The 25,581-nt window shown below is 37.9% G+C and overlaps 3 protein-coding genes across 9 annotated transcripts in view; all 3 read left to right on the forward strand.

Moving 5' to 3' along the window:
• Nucleotides 1-10,449, forward strand: part of tshr (thyroid stimulating hormone receptor) — a 68,408-nt gene extending 57,959 nt beyond the window's left edge. For 5 of the 7 annotated variants that reach the window (XM_051876004.1, XM_051876008.1, XM_051876007.1 and 2 more), the window contains 6 exons: nucleotides 1,040-1,114; nucleotides 1,201-1,278; nucleotides 1,679-1,747; nucleotides 3,128-3,205; nucleotides 5,521-5,709; nucleotides 5,955-10,449. In XM_051876004.1, coding sequence (XP_051731964.1) covers nucleotides 1,040-1,114; nucleotides 1,201-1,278; nucleotides 1,679-1,747; nucleotides 3,128-3,205; nucleotides 5,521-5,709; nucleotides 5,955-7,353 — 1,888 coding nt within the window. In that variant the 3' untranslated portion in view covers nucleotides 7,354-10,449. Of the gene's footprint in view, nucleotides 1-1,039; nucleotides 1,115-1,200; nucleotides 1,279-1,678; nucleotides 1,748-3,127; nucleotides 3,206-3,412; nucleotides 5,710-5,954 lie in introns of those variants that run through there. The other 2 variants (XM_051876006.1, XM_051876011.1) reach the window with 2 other exon arrangements.
• The window catches only part of LOC127502714 (DNA polymerase zeta catalytic subunit-like), an 845,784-nt gene that overhangs the window by 121,644 nt on the left and 698,559 nt on the right, over nucleotides 1-25,581 (forward strand). The window lies entirely within an intron of this gene.
• Nucleotides 19,485-25,581, forward strand: part of LOC127502738 (uncharacterized) — a 237,575-nt gene continuing 231,478 nt past the window's right edge. The window contains exon 1 of the mRNA XM_051876033.1: nucleotides 19,485-24,040. Coding sequence (XP_051731993.1) covers nucleotides 20,869-22,032 — 1,164 coding nt within the window. The 5' untranslated portion in view covers nucleotides 19,485-20,868 and the 3' untranslated portion in view covers nucleotides 22,033-24,040. The remainder of the gene's footprint in view (nucleotides 24,041-25,581) is intronic.

Below are 25,581 nucleotides of genomic sequence, written 5' to 3' on the forward strand. Positions count from 1 at the left end.
AAAGCAAAGTCCATAAAGACATGGATGAGCGAGTTTGGTGTGGAGGAACTTGACTGGCCTGCACAGACTCCTGACCTCAACCCGATAGAACACCTTTGGGATGAATTAGAGTGGAGACTGTGAGCCAGGCCTTCTCGCCGACATCACTGCCTGACCTCACAAATGCGCTTCTAGAAGAATGGTCAAAAATTCCCATAAACACACTCCTAAACCTTGTGGAAAGCCTTCCCAGAAGAGTTGAGGCTGTTATAGCTGCAAAGGATGGGCCAACTCCATATTAAACCCTACAGATTAAGAATGGGATGTCATTAAAGTTTGTGTGCACATAATGGCAGGCGTCCCAAAACTTTTGGCAATATAGTGTAAATCTATTTTGTCTTTAAGGACAAAATTATTTTTCATATTATTATTTGTGTTATGAATATGCCCATATCTACAGTCTCCAAATTTTCTGTGCTGATTTTGGGTGAAAATCCATGGGATCATGTGAAATGGTTTAAATAAGGTTGTTCATGCCACTCTGGGCTCTAATGTCCATGAGTCGACATCGCAAGCTTATGTCTGAGAAATATCTTGTCGATGCACATGTGGCACGTCTAATTATAGCCTCTGACTCGTGTGCATTCCAATGATGTCACTGCAGAGGCTATATAAGTTCTAGTTCAATTTCATTGACATGTTGCACACATACTGTATATGCAGGCATGTAATAAAATTAATAGACAACATGATATTATGATATAGTTTATAAACAAACATTTTCTTGTCCTGGGGTGAGTTTCCTGTAAAACGACGTAACTCGCTGCTGAACTGGCATACTACAATGCCTCGCTGGAGAATTTAACTTGCTAGTGACAGCTGTTTCCTGAAACCGTTGCATTGCACCTCCGTCGTTTGAACCACATTGGTTACATTGTTATGCACCCCACCAAATAACATAAGGGCACTCAAACTAAATGTACAGTTATCTCCAGCAATATGTCTTTGTGGACAGTGCATAAGACCATAGAATGATAACCAGGAGGTGTTGTGTTTGCAGAGGCTTATTCAACACAGGCCTCACCATCTTCCCTGACCTGACCAATATCCAGGCTCATGACTCATACTTCCTACTGTGAGAAGTGTTCTAATGCTGCAGTTTTCATACAGAACAGTGTTTTTGAAGGTATTCTTTTTCATTTATTTTTGCTTTTCCTGCAGAGAAATTAGCGATAATCCCTATATTGCTGAAATTCCATCTAATGCTTTTCTTGGCATTACCAATGATCTGCTGTCAGTGTAAGTCTTGTCAAATTCCCTCATTTTCACATTTTTGTCATACTAACAGAGAAAAATGTTTTAAACTGTCATTTGTCTATTTCCTCCATTATTGTTTAAAAAAAAAAAACTATATAGTGTATATTAGAGGGATTATGTTGATTAAACGAAAATAAACCCTTTTAGCAGAAGGCTATTTGTAATCCTGTTCTAGTTTCTGGTACAATTATAAATGCTTTGCTGTACACTGAGTGACTCTAGCATCTCCATGTCAGCTCTTTAATGTTTACATGTTTAAACATATATTGTCAAAATCTGAGCCAAGTATTTGTTATTACTTGTTATTATAGTTATTACTGTTGTTATTAGCAAGAATTGTGCATGAGGTCATGACTGTTATTTCTTGCTTTTCATTCAACAGGAGGCTCTACAGCAATGGCTTTACAAAGGTCCAACATCATGCTTTCAATGGCACAAAGCTGGACTCAGTGTAAAGTTCTTTATAAAACTTGTATAACACAAAAATGCTGAAAGTTTATCTAAAACCATATAAATACAAGTTTGATGCACCACATTTATGAAGCATTGATCATTAACAGAATTACCAAAACTTTACCCAAAAATGAAAAATAAATTATATAATTATTTTACTCACCTTAATTTCATTGCAAAATTTTATTTTATTTTTGAAAGAAAACTATTGAAGAATCCTTAAGCGGCTCTTGCCATACATCATTCCAAAACACCAAAAGCAGCAATAAAATATCCTAAAATAAGTCCATAAAAACTTCCAAGTTTTCTGAGAAACAGACCCAAAACAACTTAAAATTTGGACTGTAGCTTTCATAATTACTGTAACTAAACTGTCGCTGTATGAGCTGAGGGAATATTGTTTTTGTATCCCACCTGAAAAAATAGCCTAAATAATGATATAAATTTCATGTTTGGTTGAACTATTCATTCACTTGATTCAGTAGTCTGGATAACATGCAATTCTCTTCTCAATCAGTTCCCATAGGAAAAGCATGGAAGCTTGTTCCCACCATGGAATAAAACAATTTAAAATATAATTGCAAAGTCAGAATTGCGAGATGTAAACTCGTAATTGAGAGAAAAAGATAGAAAAGTAGAACCATAGAAAAGTGTAAAGGCCTACTTGAGTAAAGAACACTTTGGGGGGCACTATTATTCACTATTGAGGTTTCACAAATCTGGATACGTGTGTCATTAACCTCTGCTCCTAAGGGCTTTCTGCTGAGAATATGGGATATTAGTGTCAATCCCCCTCATATCTCAATCTCCCTTAGGTTGTAATCTCTTGCTAATGTCTTTGTGCTTTTGCATGTTGACATTGGACTGCTAAACCAGGACAAAGGCACTCAATGAAAGTGCAATAGTAAAACTCAATTTCTAGATTGTTAATTTGCTTGTAAAGGTGGGCCCCTCTAGCAAGCCTTGTATTCAGAATTTTTGTCTTATTTAAAGAATCTAAAAATCCTAAAATGTTTATGTAGTGCATTTAATGAAGCAGCTGTTAATAGTGTGTTTATTTAGAATAACATTATTGGAGATTTTAAAGAAAATGTGATGCTAAGATATTGTGGCATTTTGCTAAGTAGTTTCTTCCTGGCCCCAAAGAGTCTTTATGATATTCTTATTTTGCACTTCTCACAAGCAGCACAGGTATTATTCATTTATATTACACAAATAATGTAGGAACAATTACCCTAGTAAATACTTATAGGATTGGTTGTGGGATTGTTTGTGCCTTAACAAGCACCACAGAAAAATCTAATATTTACTTGTAACATTTAATGACATTATATATTGTAATCCTCAAACTGGACATTTTCACTCCTTTTCTTTCCAGGTACCTGCATAGAAATAAGCTGCTGACAAGGCTAGATGAGAGAATGTTTGCTGGGACTAGCAGTGGGCCAATGCTCCTGTGAGTGCCTTTTGTTTCTCCTGAAAGCACTTGAGATTCAGTGTCTGTAGGTCCCTCTGAGATCTTTTACTCAGAGTTTGCAGCCCTTGTTCATAAATGATTTTGTTGTGTTTTGGGAAACAGGTTTCTGAAAAATTATAAGATTAGAAAAGATAATAATTATAAAAAATTATGAGATTTTACTATTATGATTGGAATGTAGAGCTGTTAAAGATGACTTTTAAATATTTGGTATATGTTTTATTAAAAAAGTCATTTAGAGATTAGATTGTGTGTCATAGCACTAAAATGCATCAAAACAATACTTTTATTCTTTGACTCTTAATGGAAAACATATTTCTAATGCTTGCACTCTTGGAACATCAAAACAACTAGTTGTTTTACCGATTAGACAAAGATTATGTATTACCGTTCAATACAGACTATGTAAAGCTAGTCTACTATTCATTGGTGTTACTAATTTAAAAAAGTGCAAAAATATCTTCTCATCTGAATGTCGACCATAGTAATGTCTTATCTGACTGCTAATGTGGGCCTGCTGAAATCATAGTTCTTTAATAAGTTAATAATGTGGCCCCTCAGCTACCCTCTCAGGAGTCAGATCAGTGTGAAATCATTGCTATGAGGTCACTGGCTAACTATCTCAAAATGACAAAATCAGACAAGCTGGCTGCAAGTTTTTTTGTCATCATGAGTTTTTAACTTAATTTTAAACTCATATTGCACAATAGACTCTTTGGAACATCAATTTAAAACAGAAACAACAACAAACTCATATAATCAAAATAAAAATTTTGTTTTTATTGCATGTCCATGGTCTTAAAAAATATCTTTAGAGGTCGACAAAAAGTCAAGAGGTTAACAAAAAGTCAAGAGGTTGACAAAAGCTTTTGAAAAGCCACTGCTTTTGATTTGGTAAAGTGACATGTCTTCATATACAGCAAGATATAACCCTTTAACGTACTGTAATTGTTACATCGACCCACAGACTGAATAAACAGCTGTCTTAATCAGAGCTCCACTGACTGCCCTCCTTATGATGCTCCACCTTAGCTGAGAATCAAATACAACTGTTTACATGTAGACCAGATGCCAGATATGAATTCAATTTCGAACCACATTTGAAAAAGGCTCAAATTGGATGCATAAAAATCTCATCTCATAAAGCTGTTTTGCTGTTTACATGCTTTAAGATCTGATCGTGAAAACATCAGAAATGGTTGTTGTTTATTTAAGTAAGTGTAAAGCGGTTTGTATCCAGGGATGAAGGAGGTGGGAACTGGTGAATGTTTCACAAATGTTAATCATATAAAATAAACAAACAACATAACAAACATAACAAAACAAAAATCCAGGCCTGGTTCTCTCTCCTCCTTCACCGTCATCTGCTCCCGGAGCTCTTCCGTGAGAGATACAAGGCTTCTGATATTTAAATACACAGAAGCCTACTAGCAAAAAAAAAAGTTAAAATACACATATGATGTCTTTGGAAGCAGCAATGTTAATCCTTTCCAATAGCTATATTGTGATGATGTTTTTTTTTTTTTTTTTTACAGCTACACACTGTGTATGTAATTATAAATTTTACTCAATTCTTTTCCTAGTTCAACGGCCACTTACTTTCATGTCTTTCGGGAGAAATGGTAAAATGTAGGCCTACATATTGTAAATCTGACAACTCTGATTCTGAATTGCAGCGGCGCCCATCGCCTGTTATAGATCAACTGGTGTTTTAAATGACAAAATACGTTTTCTTACATGTAGGCTTATTTGAGAATGGGAATATCAGATATTTCATGATATAGTTTACAAGTTTAGAAATGTTTTGAATAAAAAAAAGAAAAATGAAATAAAAAATGAAATAAAACCAATTTCCTACAAAAGTCACACAGCGCTATTGTGTCGGCAAGGAAATAATAATACATAAAAATGCGAGGTGATCATTGCCTCCAGATTTATTGATTTAATTGAAAAATGAAAAGTAAAAAACTTTTCATTTTTCACCTTTCCCATTTATTTTTAATGGGGGTCCTTTTCAAACCCCGAAGACTTTTTTCTTTTTTTTTTTTTTTTTTTAACATACCTTCAGAACAACCGGATCAAGTGTGTGTGTGTGTGTGTGTGTGTGTGTGTGTGTGTGTGTGTGTGTGTGTGTGTGTGTGTGTGTGTTTAGATAGATAATGCAACAAAAGTCACAAAATCTCTGCCACTGAGATGAAGGGAACATTTTTTTAATGAGGGAAACATCAAAGGCCATACAAGGGTTAAAAAAGTCTGTTGTTTTTTGTTGTTGTTTTTTTTTTTTTTCTAATTAGTGATGTTTCAGAATCGGCTGTCATTTCCCTCCCAACCAGAGGCTTGGAGTCAATTCGGGAACTCTGTGCTCGGAATGTCTGGGCCCTCAAAAAACTACCACCGATCAAGACCTTCAGACACCTAATTACAGCAGACCTGACCTACCCCAGCCACTGCTGTGCATTCAAGAACTTGAAGAAAAAAAGGGGGTTTGTGGCTTTGATTATTATTGCAATAATCAAGAATAAGAAAATATGAGTGTTTGTTATATGAGTAAAGATCTGTAGTATTTTTGACTACGACTGAACTGTGGTGTCACATAAGTGGTTGTCTAATGTTATGAAAGATTTTAAATATTAGGCTAGTTTTAGTGAGAATGCAAAAAGCTATAAGACCTTCCTTTTAAAAGTGTATTTTCTAGCATGCAAGCATAAGGATTTTTGCTCTTTGGCAGGTACTTAGAGGACATCATTTGTAACCTGACTGCCAGGTATAATCAACTTCAAAAGAGATCTGTTGGAACTTTTAAATTTCCTGGCCTGCACAGCAGCATGGAACCTGGCATTGACTCAGGAGATAACATCTTCAGGGACACCTACGACCACCAGGACTTTTACAGCAGCCTGCATTACCACACATACTTTGGTGGACACCCAGACGATGATGTGGGCTTTGGTGAAACACTGAAGAACCCCCAGGAAGACACCAGCCATGAGTTTGACAGTCGCTATGACTACATTGTGTGTGAGGAGGGAGAGGAGGTTGCCTGTTTCCCTGCTCCTGATGAGTTCAACCCTTGTGAGGACATCATGGGTTTCAGCTTTCTAAGAGTATCTGTGTGGTTTGTCAGTTTGCTTGCTGTGTTGGGCAACCTGTTTGTACTGTTGGTGCTGCTCACCAGCCACTACAAACTGTCTGTCTCAAGGTTTTTAATGTGCCACCTGGCCTTTGCTGACCTTTTCATGGGCATTTACCTGCTGCTCATTGCTTCCGTGGACCTCCACACACGTTCTGAATACTATAATCATGCTATTGATTGGCAGACAGGTCCGGGATGCAACCTAGCTGGGTTCTTCTCCGTCTTTGCTAGTGAACTGTCGGTCTTCACACTGACCACTATAACCCTGGAACGTTGGTATGCCATCACCTACGCCATGCGGCTGGACCGAAAGTTGCGTCTGTCCCATGCCTCAGTCATCATGCTAGTGGGCTGGATCTTTTGCCTCATATTGGCTCTTATGCCTCTCATTGGGGTCAGCAGCTACCAGAAAGTCAGCATTTGTCTGCCCATGGACACCCAGACACTTGTGGACCAGATCTACATCCTATGTGTACTTGTTATGAACATCCTGGCTTTTGTAGTAATTTGTGCGTGTTACATCAAGATCTATTGTGCTATTCACAACCCAAGTCATCAGTCTGCCAACAAAGACACCAACATTGCCAAGCGTATGGCTGTACTCATCTTTACTGACTTCCTCTGCATAGCACCCATTTCAATGTATGCTATTACAGCTGCGTTGGACCACCCACTCATCACTGTGTCAAACTCCAAGATACTCTTGGTGCTCTTTTATCCTCTGAATTCCTGTGCTAACCCTTTCCTCTATGCTATCTTCACCAAGGCCTTCCAAGGAGATGTCTTTATACTGCTCAGTAAAGTGGGTCTCTGTCAACGTCAGGCTCAGCTGTTCCGAGGTCAGACCGTGTCTTCGAAGGCAAGCAGCAGAGGAATCACCAGACGTGAGAGGGAGCAAACAAGAGCCAAGGAGACCCCTATTTCCCTTCTAGAATATCCAGGCAACCCACCAGCCACACAACAGCAAGAGGACAGTGATGGGCAGGACACTTGAAGCCTACAATTTGCATTGCACAGCATAAATGAGTACACCCCCTCTGAAACTTCTGAAAGTCACTAAAACTTCTGAAAGTTACTCAATTACTTAGAAGACATGTTAGGGTTCTTTAGAGATACTTGTGACAAGGCCCTTGAAATAATCAGGCGAGTGTCTCAGAGCCAGCAAAAGCTATGAAAAGAGTGACTGTTTATCTCACAGAGTAAGATGCAGCCTGCAGAAAAGACATGCATGGTTGTTGTTCTCACTGGAACTACCTACTGTAGCCAAAGCACAATAAAGTCAGTTTCCATTTCCAAAGCCCATATTTACAAAATATAGATTCTGGGAATCAATACTCTGGGAAGTGCCTGGTTCCCACAGTAAAGTTCAGTGGTAGTAAAGCTCTTATATAGGGATGTATGAGTTTTGAAGGTGTGAGGGAGTTGTGCTTTATCAATGCTGTCATGAATTCCCACACCACTGTGTAATTTAATACACAAACTTGAAACAGAAGATGTTACCCTTTCCTTTTTCCCTGCATTGTTGGGCATTTTTTCAACATGACAATGAGAATATGCATTCTCCCAAGGTGAAAAACCTTCAGTGGGCATGTATTGCACTCAATCTTACCACTCTTGAGCACCTGTGGGGGATTCTGTAGAGACGAGTTGAGCAACACTCCCCATTAAAGATCAGGGCATTTAAGGAGCTCATCATCCAGGAGTTAAACAGGACAGATGTGACAATTTGTCATGAACTTGTATACTCCGTGCCAAGAAGGGTCAGAGCAGTATATTCAAAATTATGGAGGGCATACTAAGTACTAGAATATTATACATTTGTTGAATTAAATCTAGGGTGTACTCATTTCTGCAATCCTTAATTTAAACAAAATTGGCTAATTTACTTATTTTGTGGCTATTAATGACATATATTTCTCATTTTTTATTATTTATATGTTTAATACATTTTAGTTTTGGCGTCTTTCCATGAATTGTATTAGTGATCATAAAGAAAATACATCTTTTGTATTTGTTCAGAGGGGGTGTACCCATTTATGCTGTGCACTGTATATGAGTCCAGGCAACAACAACTGGAATGTAGACTGGAGTCCAATAAACTAAATTGCAGCACAGACAAGACAGAAAATGAACAAATTACTTGAAAGGTCTGCATTGAAAAAAATTTTAGGTTGTATATTTAAAGGTGCAATAGGACATTTTCGGAGAGGCTAGCGAGCAGAGCTAGCTTTCAAATTATAAGATCTCACCCTTCCTTCAGAGTGTCTCAAAGCCACGCCTCCTTCAAAACACATGAAGGAACACACACACAGCTGCTCTCTGCAAAGCGTCACAAGAGATGGCGTTAAACTACCTCATGTCTCAAAGCACATAACATTACAATAATAATGAACGTAAACAACTTAGAGAGCTTGTACCTGACTGCTGCACATTCATTTCGATGTCGATACATGGCAACGCATAATTCCGAGTCTGAGGACATGAACAGCTCCCGTTAGAACGGGATTTCCTCTTAATTACGGTAGTTATGGTGTGAACGCAGCACAAACTTGTTGTTTTGATCTGGTAGGGACTGTAAAAGGTGGCTGCTGTCTGTTTGCGGTGCTCAGTGACTGCGTCTGTCTACATAAACTCTGCATAGCATGAAACGCGCTATGTATGTAGGGTATGTAAAAACATATGTTGACAGGCAGGTAGGACATCGTATTATTTCATTCAGACCGAATATAGTGATTGGATGAATATTTTATGGTCCTTTGCATTCCACAGATGATATATATTTATTTCACAAGTTCGCCTGTCCATTCAGTCTGAATGGTTAATGGTAAAACAAACTTGGCTTGCTGTCCTCGAAGGAGGCTCGAACCTGAGCTCGGCTTGAGCTCTGAGTTAAACCCCCCTATAACAGTACTGTGTAGAGGGGGAATAAGAGAAATAGAGGAGGAGATGGGGAGGAGGGATGCTGGAAGAATTGCACTAGGATGACGCAGTAACTGCTGCTTATATACGCTCGTAATGATGATTGACAGGACTGAATGTTTTGGGAGAACCTACGTTTGGAACTACATTTCACAAGTTCACCTGCCCATTCAGTCTGAATGGTTAATGGTAAAACAAACTTGGCTTGCTGTCCTCGAAGGAGGCTCGAACCCGAGGCTCAGCTTGAGCTCCAAGTTAAACCCCCCAAAAAGATATTTACAAGGACAGCAAGCTGGGCAGTCAACTAAGAGTAGTTCAGCAATATAAGTACAGAAGACTTAAGGAATTAATCCCTCTCCCCCCCAAAGATGAGCAGAATATTTTTTGCTGTTGCCATATTGGGGAAAAAATAAGGCAGCTTGTGTGGTGAATTTCCTGCGGGAGCTAAAAGAGAAAACGAAGGCTCCTGCAGGAACAGAGAGAGAAATCACTGCTGGGGTAGTGAAGGGATACTTTTCTGTTCCTACAGATGATCAGTTGGAGAACTGCTTCGAGAGTGGAGGCTGAAATCACTGCTTCGGCAATGAGAAATAAGTTTAGAGAGCAGTGGGGAAGATATCATTGCTGGAAGAATTGCACTGGGATGACGCAGTGACTGCTGCTTATATACGCTCGTAATGATGATTGACAGGACTGAATGTTTAGGCCCCTCCCGAACCTACGTTTGGAACTACATAAAAATACATTTTGACTGTTTAACATAGTGATTGCTATCAGGATATGAGGAGCCTTTCAACCAGTATAACAAAAAATGTTTCTGTACAGAACCTATTGCACCTTTAATATATTATGCTGAACTGGTAAAAGTCAATGCTTGATCATTGGGCTTTGTTCATTTAACACAAGCATAACAAAATGTGTACATTTTTCATAAAACAGTTGTTTTGTAAATAGTTGCATTCAATGCAAAACACTTAAATTTATTTAAGAACAGTTTTAGAATTAATTTAAACAGAAATTTGCTCTGCTTGAGTTTTTTAAGGGCCATTGTATATGGCAGAGGTTCTCAACCCTGTTATTGGAGAACCCACCACCCACAACACTGCACATTTTGTATGTCTCCCTAAACAAACACACCTGATTCAGGTTATCAGCTCATTAGTAGAGACTAAGCGTGTTGGGTGGGGCGGGGGTAGGGGTTGCAGTGGGGTGGGGGGTCCAGGACCAGGGTGAAGAACCACTGGTGGTTGTGGAATCTAAAGCCTGTTTAACACCACACACAAAAGCAATGCATAGTTATTCCAGCACCCATTTTAACAACTAGCAAATCATGTAAACTATGTGTATAAGCAGTACAATCATATAAGCATAGATGAAAACAGAGTTTTGTCACTAAGCCTATTTTTGCAACATTTCTTGTGCAATGCATTGTTTGAAAAAAAAAGTCTTCTTTCTGCTTTGGCACAAGTGCCACATACAGACACACAAAAAACACAATTGCTGGTTTGACAGACGAGGTTTAAGCCTAGTCTCAGACTAAAATGCATATCTTAAAATATGTCAGTGCCATTGTTTTGTCCTAAGACACACACCAGTAATGTATTTTTCTAAGGCACATTTATAAAAGCTACTTAAATATTCTAATTGAAGTAAGGTCTGGCTTAATCTAAACCCTGTGAAACCATTTGTTTTTTACTCTATTCAGTAAATCTGACTGAATCCAGATTATTTAAACTGCTCTTTGTTGTTCCATTCTGAGTAGATTAATTGCCATTTGAATGTATTGCTACCCCTCATCATGCAAATTAGATTTCACAATCAAGTTTGTAACAATTTTTAATGACCCAACTGCAATAACCATGTTATAATTCATGGCTGAAACTAAGAAACAATATTTTCTGTATAGCATTGCTTATGCTCAGTGTGTGAGTGTGTTATGTGAAACAGGCTTAATGGGCATTGTTGCTAAGCTTCATGTTCTTGTAAAATAAGAGCTTGCATGTAGATTATTCAAGTGTTGATGTGGGCTTAGATATTATTTTTTAGCCTGTAGCACTGTTTCTAAACTGTAATGTTGACGTTGAAATCACAAAACATCTTAATTCATTTAAATTCATGTAATTTATCTTCATATGTAATTGAGATAAAAAATAAAATATGCCACTTCTATGTATTTAAAGGTGATGTATGTAATTTGTTTGGCCTTAAAATTATTCATATTATTCCAAGCTTAAAAAAAAAAAAAAGATATGTTATAATATAAGCAATGAGCCTTTGGAAAATCCATTGTAATTTCTGAATAGTGTAAACTGAATCTGTCGCTATTAAAAAAAAAAAAAATTTTGTTTGAGCAGCCCGACATAGCCACTCTGGGTCAACCATTGATGTGCGTTAATGCCGGGACTATCTATTTGTCTGACTAATTACAGACAGGAGGAGTGTTTGTTAAACCTCTTCAACATCGGTCATTATTTTTGTAATTCCATTTGGCACAAAAATGGCACATTTCATCTTATTTATATTTAGACATGGTGTAAAACAGTGGTTCTCAACCAGGGGGCCTCAGCAAACTTCCAGGAGAGCCACCAATACGTCTTACAATTATTTAACTCTATGGTGTATCATCATTTATAAATGACACAGAGAAACTGTCAAGGCTCCATTGTGAGTTCATTTAAGACTAGGAAATACATATAAATTCAATTAAAAAAAAAATATATATATATATATATATATATATATATAATGTGTTTTCTAAAGTTTTTGGTAATTTTAATGTACATTTTGTAAAATCAATAACGTAGTAAGAAAGGAAGAAGTTGAAGATCAAGGAGGATAGAAGCAGTCAGGGCCGTCCTTAGGGTGGTGGGAATTACACCCCGCCCGCCTCATAGAATGTTGAATAAAAAATTGTTTGAATATTGTAACATTGCATCATTGCATTGCATGTTTATTGTGCAGAGAAACAAGACTCAAAGCTCGAGCATATCAGATTTTATTAGGTAATCTGTATGAAATGAACGGTACAATATTTCCACCCTGTTAGGATATGCTCATGATTGTACGACAATAAAAACCCATGACTTATGGTTTATTTATTTTATTTTTTTCTGCATGAGTTTCAAAGGAAATTTTATTTAATGACTTAATAACAAATTTCATAAACAATAAATTACATAATAGAGTTGACAGGAAGACCAAAAAAGGTTTTAAGAAATAACTTAAAACCTACACTGTAAAAAAAAAAAAAGAAAAAGAAAAAAAGAATATTATCAGTAAGTCACAGCAACAAATGTTTTTACATTACTGGAACTCATCAAAATAAAGCAATTTCAACTTTTTTTTTTTAATTTATACGCGATTCAACTCAATTTCATTATTATAATTTACATTTAAATGACTTGTACAGCCAATTTGATCATACTTTAAAAATTAAGGCAGAAACTGAACAAGTTTGAAAAAGGTGGAAGGTGGAAGAAGGTGGAAATGTTTTAATGTATATATTATATATTTTGTTACTTGTACTTGTTACTTGCAAATAAATTACAGATAATACAAAAACAGACATTATATTTTCTAATTGCACATAAATTGCAGATAATATAAAAACAGACATTGTATTTTACGTTTATTAGTGAATTCCAACCTGGCTAAAAAACATAAAAAAGATCCAAAATCAAAAAGAATGGTCAAGTTATTGTTTTTATGCTGCAAATAATACATGCTAACATGTACAATGTTAGGGACATACAACAAATCCCACACAACTTATGCACTATATACAGAATCAGCATCAAATTCATACATAATCAGCTTAAGTCCACACTGAAGTGATGTAGCTTTAACCCTTCAAAAACAGAACACCATGCATTGCTTTCCATATGCTCTGGCGATCTACGGGCATGAAGAGGATCGCCCAAATGGAGGAAAATTGCAATCAATGCCTCCAGTGAAGGGAGGAAAAGAGAAAAGCTTTATGTCGATTCAAAGCAAACATTTATATGCCACATAGTCATCATATGGTCATCACTGAATCACAATGGACAACCACACGCATATTTTGCAAGAGTCATGAAGCCATGTGATAGCTTTGCCATATGACACATATCCAGCTCAGAATACAAAGGATGACCCCCATCTTAATTTACATAATGATGTTATAACAATTGTAAATAATTTAAAGTCAGGGCTTTGTTCAAACTTAGACCAGTAATAATTAAAATTACATTAAAAATAAAAAAAGGCCTCAAAGCTGTTCGACTGCCTCACACTTTAGATTAGGGAACACATATTCACTATTAACTATGACGTTTGCCTTAACCTTTTAGTGTTCCACTGTACCGCCCACAGAACACATACCTTTCAAAAGAGAACAAAACCATGCATAAACTCCAAATGGATCAGAACAGCATGCAATTTACTTTGAGTAAGTCTTTTTTAGGCGTTTTAAGCAAATTTACAGAAATGCTAAGGGGTTAATAAAAAAGCATAATAATAAAGCAAGTTAATAGTGAGAATTGATCTCCAAACTAAAGTGTTACCTTGCATTTTTGCTATCTGTCTTAACAAAGCAATTGTTTCTTCATATGATGGTAACAATCAGACGTTTAATTCTTTAGGCCTCGATTTGTTTCTTTCCATATGGCTGGGTTACACTTCCACTACCCTCGTACTGAACTTTCCAGCTGACACTAATTGAATGGAGAATCGTGTATGGGTGTGAATACCAGTTTATTTTCCATTGAGGGAAATCATTTATTATTTTTAATCAGTTTGTTATTATTGAGTTGTGATTCGAAGCACAAAACTGGACAGCAGACAGGGATTTCAGATACTTCTGTTAGTGATGGTGACTTCTGCATTTAATCCTTAAACTTCCTGAAAGAAAATAAACTGTTCCCACCTTTAATCAATCCAATACCTGCCATTAGCAGTGTCACAAAACATCAATGTTTTAAAAGAATTGGTCAGATTACAATGACATTGAAAAGAATAATCAAAAATAATTTAAACTATATTTTTGTTCACTTTGAACCAATTTGAGCAAGTACAATAACACAACTCACAATATAAACTCTGTGTTTCCCTTCATGTAATGTGGAATGTGACAGTTCTTCCAGATGGCATATTATTCTCTCCTGGCTTGAACTATCAAATACAGCTATATTTTCTCACCAGCTTGCAGTGTCAAACAGTTTCTTAGAACCATAGCTTGTAAGAACTAAAATAAGCAAAGGTGAGAAATGAAGGGGAATGATCATAGGAGTCTTTTTGGAGAATATGTTGTGTTCAACATCTGGTTAATATTTTAACTGAGCTGTTCTCAAAGAAATGCAGATGGAATATCTAACACCCACATGTGCTTTCACTGGTGACATGCCTTTGAATTTTCTCACCTTCAGACTGCTGATTTTTTTGTGAAAGGTATAGGCCTACATGTAAATGTAGAAATTAATTTCATATATATTTTGTCATTGATAAACTTACATTTCCAATAAATCATATATATATATATATATATATATATATATATATATATATATATAATTTTTCTTATCAAAACTGTAGTAAAAGGATGATTGCATTACAAAAAAATTATGAGATTATGTACTTATATGCAATATAATTGTAAGGAATGTCCCCCCCCCTTTAATAAAGATAAAGGTATCTTTATTCATTTGTTTATATTTTTTTTAAATTAAATTATTTTTAATTTTTGTTTATATAATATTATTATATTAAACTTAACACATCTGCAATGGAGACATATCATTTTGAAATGATGTCCAAAACTCTTAATGTTTATATATACATCTGGAAAATTTCACTGCAGTTATTTAGCAGCATAAATCACACAATATGTTTTCTCATTCAGGAGGTCTGGGATAAAATCAGTGGAACAAATTTGTGCAATATATTAGTGTTATCTCCAAGGAAACTGGACTGGCTCTTAAAACAATAATCACTTCCAAAACATTTGCCTCTTTGAAATGCAGCTGTCTTCATAAGTAATGTTCAGTTTTGACTTAGTGAGTGTACATACTCCAACCACGACACTGAACATTTAATGTGGTTCTTTGGTAGGTTACTATGACAACATGAGAAGAGTTTCAGGACTTAAAGAGCTCTCAAAGAGATCTTTACCCTGGCTGGAAAGACACTTCACGACAGAGCTCTCAAAACCGGTCTGATAAAGCCGACAATTTATCTTGAAGTTGCTTTATTGTCTGATATATAAAAGCACTAATTTAGCCTATAATAAATTTATCCTATTAGTTATGTAAGATAACGATTTACATTCTGTCATTTGCTTCTTATGTGGATTGATATTGTAACAGATCTACTAACAGATTTAACTGTTCTTCCTCAGTGTGCGTACTTTAGCCTCACATTTTAAAATAGGCTGCATGTTCATATTCATATTTCGATACACAGTTTATCAAAAGACGTTCGATTTGTAAGCTAAAACTGTAAAGTCATGTTTTTTTTTTTCTCTAGACTTTTTGAAAGCAAGGATTTTTTACCAAAATGTTAATGTTAAATGTTCAAATGTCTGAAATAATGTTTGCACCACTCGCACCTGGCACTGGAAAATAAGTATTTGAATATCACTGTCTTGCAATACAAACTCATCAAAATAGCGACATCTGGTGAGGAAATTAACAATTTCATCAATAACTTTCCTCATTTCTTGCAGGAATTGCTCACCGAGCACGACGCGCTCTTCACCGTCCGTGTTTTGATTTCTGCAAATCAGTTTAGGCAAATGAGAAAACAAGTGATCTCCCAGAGAGAAGACGTGATCAAACAGGAAAGTCATCTTTCACTATTCTAAGGTAATGTTGTAAATAGAGAAACACATTTTACATTTCGCCTAAGTAACTTTTAGCGTATTCTTAGCCTTGGATTTCATTGTTGTTTGTCCTTTTTTTTTTGTTTGTTTTACAGAAACACAAAATGACCAATAAAGTCTCAAGCACCACCAGCAGCCCATACTAAGTTTTCTGTAATATTAGTTTTTCTCGATTGCTTAAACACATTTCTTGAAATTATGCCTCCTTTTCTTAAAACTCTAAACACAAATCTATAACTTCTCACTCAATTCCCCAAACTTCCTATTTTCAGGTCAAAATGAAACTCTCCACTCAAAACCATTAAATCTAGGTGAAAAACCAAACTTTGCCCTCAGACATGACACACAAGCCCTCAAAAACACACACACTACAACATAGTCTTACACACTGGTGAGATAAATTCAAAACAATACTACAAAAACCGGTAATAAGTTGTTTCTTGGTTCTCCCCCTCAAAAACATTTTCACATGATCAACACAACAAATGACACAACAAAAGACACAACAAATGTATACATTTGCACATTTTATTTATTCCTTAATATACTGTACAGTACAATACACCAAACAACAACAAAAATATTCTGCCCCACCCCAGCATCCCGTCTGGGACAGGCCAGAGAATCTTGTGAACATCTCAGGCTATATTGGCAGGGGTAAAATCCTCTTGCATGCCTGATCCACCCTGGCACGCATCAACTGAAACTCGATGCCCAGCCTCCCTCATAGTCATACCATGGACAAAGGACATGGTCAACTAGAGTGACACGAATTTCATCCGAGGCTGCTTGTCTCCTTCCCCTTCCTCCTACTCTCCCATTACTAGTGTGTGTGTGTGTATATATATATATACACACACACACACTTAACTGACATGACATACACTATTTAGTACATTACAAATATTTTGAGGGTCCCTTATTTTCCTACGAATAAAGCAAAATTGTCCCTTATTTTCCTTTGCTGAAGTTAGTTACCTTCTATTCCCATCTTTCCATCTGTGTACCAATGATATGATGTGCAATGTGTAACGGTCTGAGTTGTTTTGTTCTGTTTAGTTCATGTTTAGAGTTTGTTTTCCATTGGTCAAATGTTCTTTGTTCTTATTTTCCCGCCACTTGTTTGTTGTCATGGTTCCTGATTTGATTAGTGTTTGAGTTCAGCTGCGTCTTGTTAATTAGTATCGTTAGATTTTCAGTTCACTGTTTATTTAAGCCCTGTTTTTCAGTATGTTCTTGGTCAGTTCTCCATTGCATATGTGTTGTTGTTCTGTTGATTCTGAGTTCTGTTCATTAAAACCTGTGAATTGCTGCACTTAGATCCTGTTTCTTCCTTGGCTACAACAACGTATGACAGAAGAACTGACCTAAATTTGGATCTAGCAGCACGAAGTAAGGATGATCCTGGCGGAGGACTGCCTTTGGGGACTGAGGCAGAGTGGTCGTCCTTTGGAGAGGTATGTGGAGGAGTTTCTTGAGCTCTCTCATCAGGTGGGCTGGCCTGATGCTTCCCTCAGTGCTTGTTTTTTGATGGGTCTGGATGAAGATACAATTCGGTATATTGAACCTGCTTGTTATTTCTCTCTAGTCGAGTCGATTAATCTCATTATTTTTTTAAATGGTTCAAAGTTTGAAGTTGAAGAAGTTAAGGTAGAGAAGTATCTTCCTCATCCAGCCCCATCAGAAACACACGTGGCCTGGTCAGCTCACCCCACGCCGGTTCCCTCCACATACCCCTCCAATGGATAGGTCAATTTCTGCCCCCCTGTGTTCCCCTGTGCACGGAAATGGGTATCCAACAGCGCTGACCTTGGGGCTAAAGTTACTGACCCACCATTTACATCGGTCAGGTCAGCACTGAAATCCACCTCCATTCTCCCAGCTGCAGGACCTAAAACCATCCAAGTCCCCATCCCGGAGCCCTCGGTCAAGATGGCCGCCACCGCCGCCGCGCCTGAGCCCTCGGTCAAGATGGCCGCCGCCGCAGCCGCGCTTTGAGCCCTCGGTCAAGATGGCCGCCGCCGCAGCCGCGCTTGAGCCCTCGGTCAAGATGGCCGCCGCCGCAGCCGCGCTTGAGCCCTCGGTCAAGATGGCCGCCGCCGCGCTTGAGCCGTCGGTCAAGATCGCGCTGGTCTCTTCTGGTTTTCTGCCTTTGTTCTTGCTCATTCTGCTGATTGCTGGTCAACTCACCTGGCCAGCCGCGCTGACAGGTCTCATTCACTTCAAGCCATGCACAACTTCCTCGACAACAGGGCCAAATTAACAGTGCAAGTTCATCCTCATTTCTTCACTCAACGCAAAAGATATTGATTACAACTTCAGCACCATCAGACCGGACCATCAAGAATTTCTCCTGAGACTGCATATCCGGACACTCTTCAACAGCTAAGGCATTTGCAAGTATCATACATTTGCAAGTATCATACCGTCTCCAGCACCACCATGTAGCGAGTTAGCTCAAAAGTGAAATATAAACTCATTATAATTAATTATAAATATTTAAATTAGTTAATTGAATTAACTTGATGTAGCTCAATTAATATTACAATCAATTAATCTGTTCGGCCAGTGAACACTCAGTATTGATCGTCTATCAACTCTAGCCACAGAAAGAGTTATTTTTCTTAGAATGTAGCTGTGATCATAATCGTTGTCATTGACATTGGTTTATAAGCAGATCAGAATCAACTTGCAAGAATGTGCATAAAGCTTTCTTTAACTAAATCATGAACACATAGCTAGACTAAACACACACAGACATACAAATCACATATACATAGGAAATGAGAGAGTGGAATGAAATTAAACCATACCCACACAGCAGGAGACTCCTAGGCAGATCCGCATTCAAGTTGCCACTAACAGTGATTTAGTATTAAGTTGTGAACCCCTTTTTTAACAAAGGTGCTTTATAGTGAGAAACTGATGGTTCTTCCAGCTCGTTAAATGACTCTTTTCATAGCTCCATTCCCATTATGCTACCCACACAGCAAAAGTATCGCGGCTTCCAGAACGTATCCGCAAACGGACCCGTATCGGCATCCACTTGCGCACAGTGACCGATCTGCAACGAAGGCGGATCGCGGACCTGCCGTGGCTCCACGCTGCATCCGCTCCGCATCCGCGATTAAAATCTTACCTCCGCGGCGGGTCCGTTTGGGACCCGCAAATTGATACAACCGTTACAGTAAAGGCATGTGCGCGTCCGCGGATCCGACATGGGTCCGCTCAGGATCCGGTGATTGACAGTAGAATTTACGGTGAAAAACGAATGTGACAGTCACGCGGGTTTGGCAACTTGAATGCGGATCCGCCTAGGAGTCTCCTGCTGTGTGGGTATGGTTTAATTTCATTCCACTCTCTCATTTCCTATGTATATGTGATTTGTATGTCTGTGTGTGTTTAGTCTAGCTATGTGTTCATGATTTAGTTAAAGAAAGCTTTATGCACATTCTTGCAAGTTGATTCTGATCTGCTTGTAAACCAGTGTCATTGATAACGATTACCTTCACTGCTCAATTGCTCCTGTCTGCCTCGCTGCTCAGATTGGTTTGCGTCTGTAACTCCGTATAGCTTTGTTTTGAATCTTACTTTTATTCATTGTTGCTTATTTTTTTTTTTATTACCTTATATGTAATATTGCCTACCACACTAATCTGACGTCGCTAGCTTGTAATCTTTGAATCTAAATCGCTGTTACAACGCATTTGCAGCGCTAGCTTGTTAACTTGTTAACAGTCTCTCGCGCGCTCCTTTTTCAACGCGTTCTTCAAACAGCTGTGGTAAGTCGGATCAGTCTACAAACACGGTGAGTCATGTCATCCTCTCATTGCTACCTGTTCCATTTGCCACATGTTTACCATAGCTCTCTCTGTCAGCGACGAGGGATTTACATGTCATAAATGTAGGGAAATAGTCAGGCTGACAGAGAGAATCTCAGAATTAGAGACACGCATCCAAACTTTAATCGAGGATAGTAAGAATGCAAGGGCTTCAGATACTGTTTTGGATGCGACTAGCTTAGTGAACTCTGTACATTGTTCGGTTCCGGCTGTAGAGCCCGCGCAGCAGGGCACTTGGGTAACGGTGAGGCGGCCTAGCCGCGGAAAACACCACTCTTCCGTTCCAATAAGAACATCAAACAGGTTCTCCCCACTCAGTGATACACCCACTGAGAATCCTGTTGAAAGTGCCCTAGTTATCGGCGATTCTATTACACGGAACGTGAAAATAGAGACACCGGCCACCATAGTCACATGTTTGCCGGGAGCCAGAGCACCTGACATCAAAGCAAATTTAAAAGTGCTGGCTAATGCTAATCGTAAATACTCTAAGATTATTATTCACGTCGGCACTAATGATGTTCGACTTCGCCAGTCAGAGATCACTAAAATTAACATTAAAGAGGTGTGTGAACTCGCAAGTACAATGTCAGGAGAAGTAATTTGCTCTGGCCCCCTTCCTGTTCGTCGGAGTGATGAGATAGTTAGCAGATTATCATCACTCAATGGCTGGCTGTCTAAGTGGTGTCCGCAAAATAATATAGGTTTCATAAACAATTGGAAAAGTTTTTGGGGCAGACCTGACCTGTTAAGAGATGGTATTCATCCCTCCCGGGATGGTGCTGCTCTTCTCTCTAGTAATATGGCACATAGTCTTAGAACTGAAACATGACAAACTGGGGCCCAGGTCAGAAAGCAGATAGACTGGCTAAACCGACCGTCTGCTAGCTGCCTCATGTTACAGAAGTCAGAAAATTCAGATAACTCCCAACACATAGAAACTCTTACACCTAGATATTTTCAAATAGAGACTGTGTCTGTACCCCGAATTAGTAAAAACAAAAAACTTCCAAACCCATTTAATGGTAAAAATTTAATTGATGTTCAACAAATAAAAAATAGAGATAATAATGCTAAACAAATGATAAAACTCGGGTTGTTAAATATTAGATCCCTTTCTTCAAAATCACTTATTGTTAATGATATTATCAAAGATAACAATCTAGATGTGCTGTGTTTGACAGAAACTTGGCTAAAACCGGACGATTACATTACTTTAAATGAGTCTAGTCCTCAAGGTTATGATTATCGACACAATGCCCGTCAGAAAGGCAAAGGGGGAGGTGTTGCTGTAATCTATAGTAATATTTACAGTATTAGTCAGAAGTCTTTCAAATATAATTCCTTCGAAACTATGGTACTTTATGTAACATTATGTAAGTTGACATTTGTGCTGGCTACTGTATACAGGCCACCAGGACACAATACAGAATTTATCAAAGAATTTGCTGACTTTCTATCAGAGTTAGTACTAGCTGCAGATAAAGTCCTTGTTGTTGGTGATTTTAATATTCATGTAGATAATAAAAAAGACGCATTAGGATTGGCATTTGCAGATATTCTGAACTCTATTGGTGTTAGACAACATGTGTCAGGACCCACTCATTATTGCAATCATACTTTAGATCTAATATTGTCACATGGAATCGATATTGATGCTGTTGAAATTCTGCAGCAGAGTGACGACATCTCAGATCATTATCTAGTCTCGTGTATACTACATTTAGTCAAGGCGGCTAAACTGCCTCCATGCCATAAATATGGTAGAACCATCACTTCTACCACTAAAGATTGCTTTATAAATAATCTTCCTGATCATTTTCATCGCCTTAGCATACCAGACAGCTTAGAAGACCTCGATGTTGCAACAGAAACTATTGCCTCTGTCTTTTCCAGCACATTAGACTCAGTTGCTCCTTTGCGTTTAAAAAAGATTAAGGAAATTAATCCAATGCCATGGTACAATGAGCACACTCGGGCCCTAAAGTTATCAGCCAGAAAAATGGAGCGCAGCTGGAAGAAATCAAAACTAGAAGTATTTCGTGGAGAGAGAGAATGATTGAGTACAGAAAGGCCGTAAAATCTGCTAGATCTGCCTATTTTTCAAAACTCTTAGAAGAAAATAAACACAACCCTAGGTATTTATTTGATACAGTGGCTAAATTAACAAGAAAGAAAGCTTCAACTTCTGATGTTTCCAAAGAGCACAGCAGTAATGACTTTATGAACTTCTTTACTTGCAAGATTGATATTAGAGAAAAAATAATAACCATGCAACCGTCTACTACAGTATCGTGTCAGATAGTGCATTGTAGTGTCCCTGAGGAAAAATTCAATTCATTTACTGCTTTAGGAGAGGAAGAATTGTCTAAACTTGTTAAATCATCAAAATCAACAACATGTATGTTAGACCCTATACCGACTAAGCTATTGAAAGAGATGCTTCCAGAGGTCGTAGATCCTCTTCTCAATATCGCCAATTCATCTTTATCATTAGGATACGTACCAAAAACTTTTAAGCTGGCTATTATTAAACCTCTTATTAAAAAACCACAACTTGATCCTAGAGAATTAGTCAATTACAGGCCGATCTCAAATCTCACTTTTCTGTCAAAAATACTAGAAAAGGCAGTATCATCACAACTATGTTCCTTTTTAGAAAGAAATGGTATCTGTGAGGATTTCCAGTCAGGATTTAGACCGTACCATAGTACTGAGACTGCTCTCATTAGAGTTACTAATGATTTGCTCTTATCATCAGATCGTGGTTGTATCTCTCTTATTAGTGTTACTGGATCTTAGTGCAGCATTTGACACTAATGCCAACATAATTTTCGAGTCTATTTAAAAGAATATTGTGATCAATAGTGGAATTGCATTGTCATGGTTCAAATCATACTTATCTGACCGTTATCAGTTTGTAGTAGTAAACGAAGACATGTCATATCGATCACAAGTTCAATATGGAGTACCACAAGGCTCAGTACTAGGACCGTTGCTGTTCACTCTGTACATGCTACCCTTGGGAGATATCATTAGGAAGCATGGCGTTAGTTTTCACTGTTACGCTGATGATACTCAGCTCTATATTTCTTCGCGCCCTGACGAAACTTACCAATTCACAAAGTTAACGGAATGCATAGCTGATACAAAAAATTGGATGACCAGTAATTTCCTACTACTAAATTCAGAAAAAACAGAGATTATAATTTTTGGACCAAAAACTTCTTCACGTAATAACAGAGCAGCCATCAAGTGTTAGACAATATTCTAGGTTAAGTCTTCGTCGTCAGTTAGGAACCTGGGTGTGCTCTTTGATACCAATCTTTCATTTGAAGGCCATGTTACTAGCATCTGTAAAACCGCATTCTTCCATCTTAAAAATATATCTAAACTACGACATATGCTCTCAATGAAAAATGCAGAACAATTAGTTCATGCGTTCATGACCTCAAGGCTAGATTACTGTAATGCTCTACTGGGTGGTTGTTCTGCTCGCCTGATAAATAAACTACAGCTCGTACAAAATGCAGCAGCTAGAGTTCTTACTAGAACCAGGAAGTATGACCATATTAGCCCAGTTCTGTCAACACTGCATTGGCTTCCTGTTAAACATCATATAGATTTTAAAATCTTGCTAATTACTTACAAAGCACTAAATGGTTTAGCTCCCCAGTACCTGAGCGAGCTCCTAATTCATTATAGTCCTTCACGTCTATTGCGATCTCAGAATTCAGGCCAGCTGGTAATACCTAGAATATCAAAATCAACTGCAGGTGGTAGATCATTCTCCTATTTGGCACCTAAACTCTGGAACAATCTTCCTAGCATTGTTCGGGAAGCAGACACACTCTGTCAGTTTAAATCTAGACTAAAAACGCATCTCTTTAACCTGGCATACACATAACACATTACCAATTTATATTTTCAAATCCGTTAAAGGATTATTAGGCTGCATAAATTAGGTCAGCCGGAACCGGGAACACTTCCTATAACACCTGATGTACTCGTTACATCAGAAGAAGAATGGCATCTACGCTAATATTAGTCTTTCTGTTTATCCCGAGGTTCACCGTAGTCAGTCGGATCCGGGCCGTATCCAGGTGAGACCAAGGACCTGCACCTTGACACGACCACAACGCAGCCCTGACGTATCAGCAGAGATTGAGTCAACTAGATCATCCACTGTGAGGGCCTCATCGACACGACAGCCACGACACAGTTCCTCAACAACCGTCCATACCGGCGTGATCCTCAATACGATCCTCAATTGGATGGAACTGAAATAAATACTTTTAATGTTGCGATCCTATTGGACTTATGATAGCAACCTGAAGCACTGTTGGCCAGAGGAGAACTGGCACCCCGACTAAGCCTGGTTTCTCCCAAGGTTTTTTTTCTCCATTTTAACACCAATTTGCCACTTGTCTGCCACCTAATGTCACCTGATGGAGTTTGGGTTCCTTGCCGCTGTCGCCTCTGGCTTGCTTAGTTGGGGACACTTGACTTGACATTTGATATTCAACAGTGCTTTGATCTGCCTGACGAATTTGTTAAATAAAGTTGTTGTTTTTGTTTTGTTCTTTTGCACAAAAAGTATCTTGTCGCTGCCTATGTGTGGATCAGATACCCTCGGATTTCATCAAAAATATCTTAATTTGTGTTCCGAAGACAAACAAAGGTCTTACGGTTTTGAGACTACAGAATGACAGAAATTTCTTCTTTTTACATATCGAGAATTTCTCTCTTTAACTATCCTGTTACTCCAAAACCGTTTGTCACTGTATTTCGTGTTATCCCTAATGGTGTCCTTATGCTATTTAAGGGTTATAACAGAGTTTTGTCAATAGCTACTGTACCTCTCCTATTCCTTAATGATTTTGTCTCCAGTCCACTCATGTCATTTCAAGATGGAACAGGTTAGTGGAAAATATTTTGTGGAAGGTTTGGACTCTTCCTAATAAGTATCTATTGGTAAGTAAGACAAAAGAGATTTCTTTTAAACTTACTCATCTGTATTATCCTGTTAAAACCATTGTGCCAAAATTTAAATTGAGTGTAGTTGTGAATTGTACTTTATGTATTTATTTTGCTTAAAATATTTTACCCACAAATGTAAGACTATAAAATTTATCCCCCATTTTTCTTACTTTCAGAAAGATGTTAGAATTCTCTATCCACCTCCTGTAACAAAAACTACCAAAACTGAGTGTATGCCCAGCCTTTGTTTTTGTGTATTTTTAGGTGGATTGTTATAGGCCTATGTAAGTATTCTGTATAATCTTTTATTTATTTCTCCTTTTTGAATTTAAATGTTATGTAGGCTTCGTCCATTTCATGGCATCTGCACTGTCTCAAGTTGGACAAAATTTCTAACCGGCATGCATGCTTTTAAATCAGACGCCGATTGGTCTGCGCAGCCCTGCATGGAGTTGAACAAGCCTACCGGCTGAGGTGCATCACGTGATCTAAGTTAGCCATTACACTTTCTCCAGTGTTAAAACCAGAGACTGTCATTTCTCCCAATAATAAGACCATCTCTGATTACTAGAAAACTACAGACAGGTGAGTTTCATCAGGGTTGGAATTGGAGCAAAACTCTGCAGGA

Source organism: Ctenopharyngodon idella, chromosome 20, assembly GCF_019924925.1.
Source record: "Ctenopharyngodon idella isolate HZGC_01 chromosome 20, HZGC01, whole genome shotgun sequence".
NCBI lineage: Eukaryota > Metazoa > Chordata > Actinopteri > Cypriniformes > Xenocyprididae > Ctenopharyngodon > Ctenopharyngodon idella.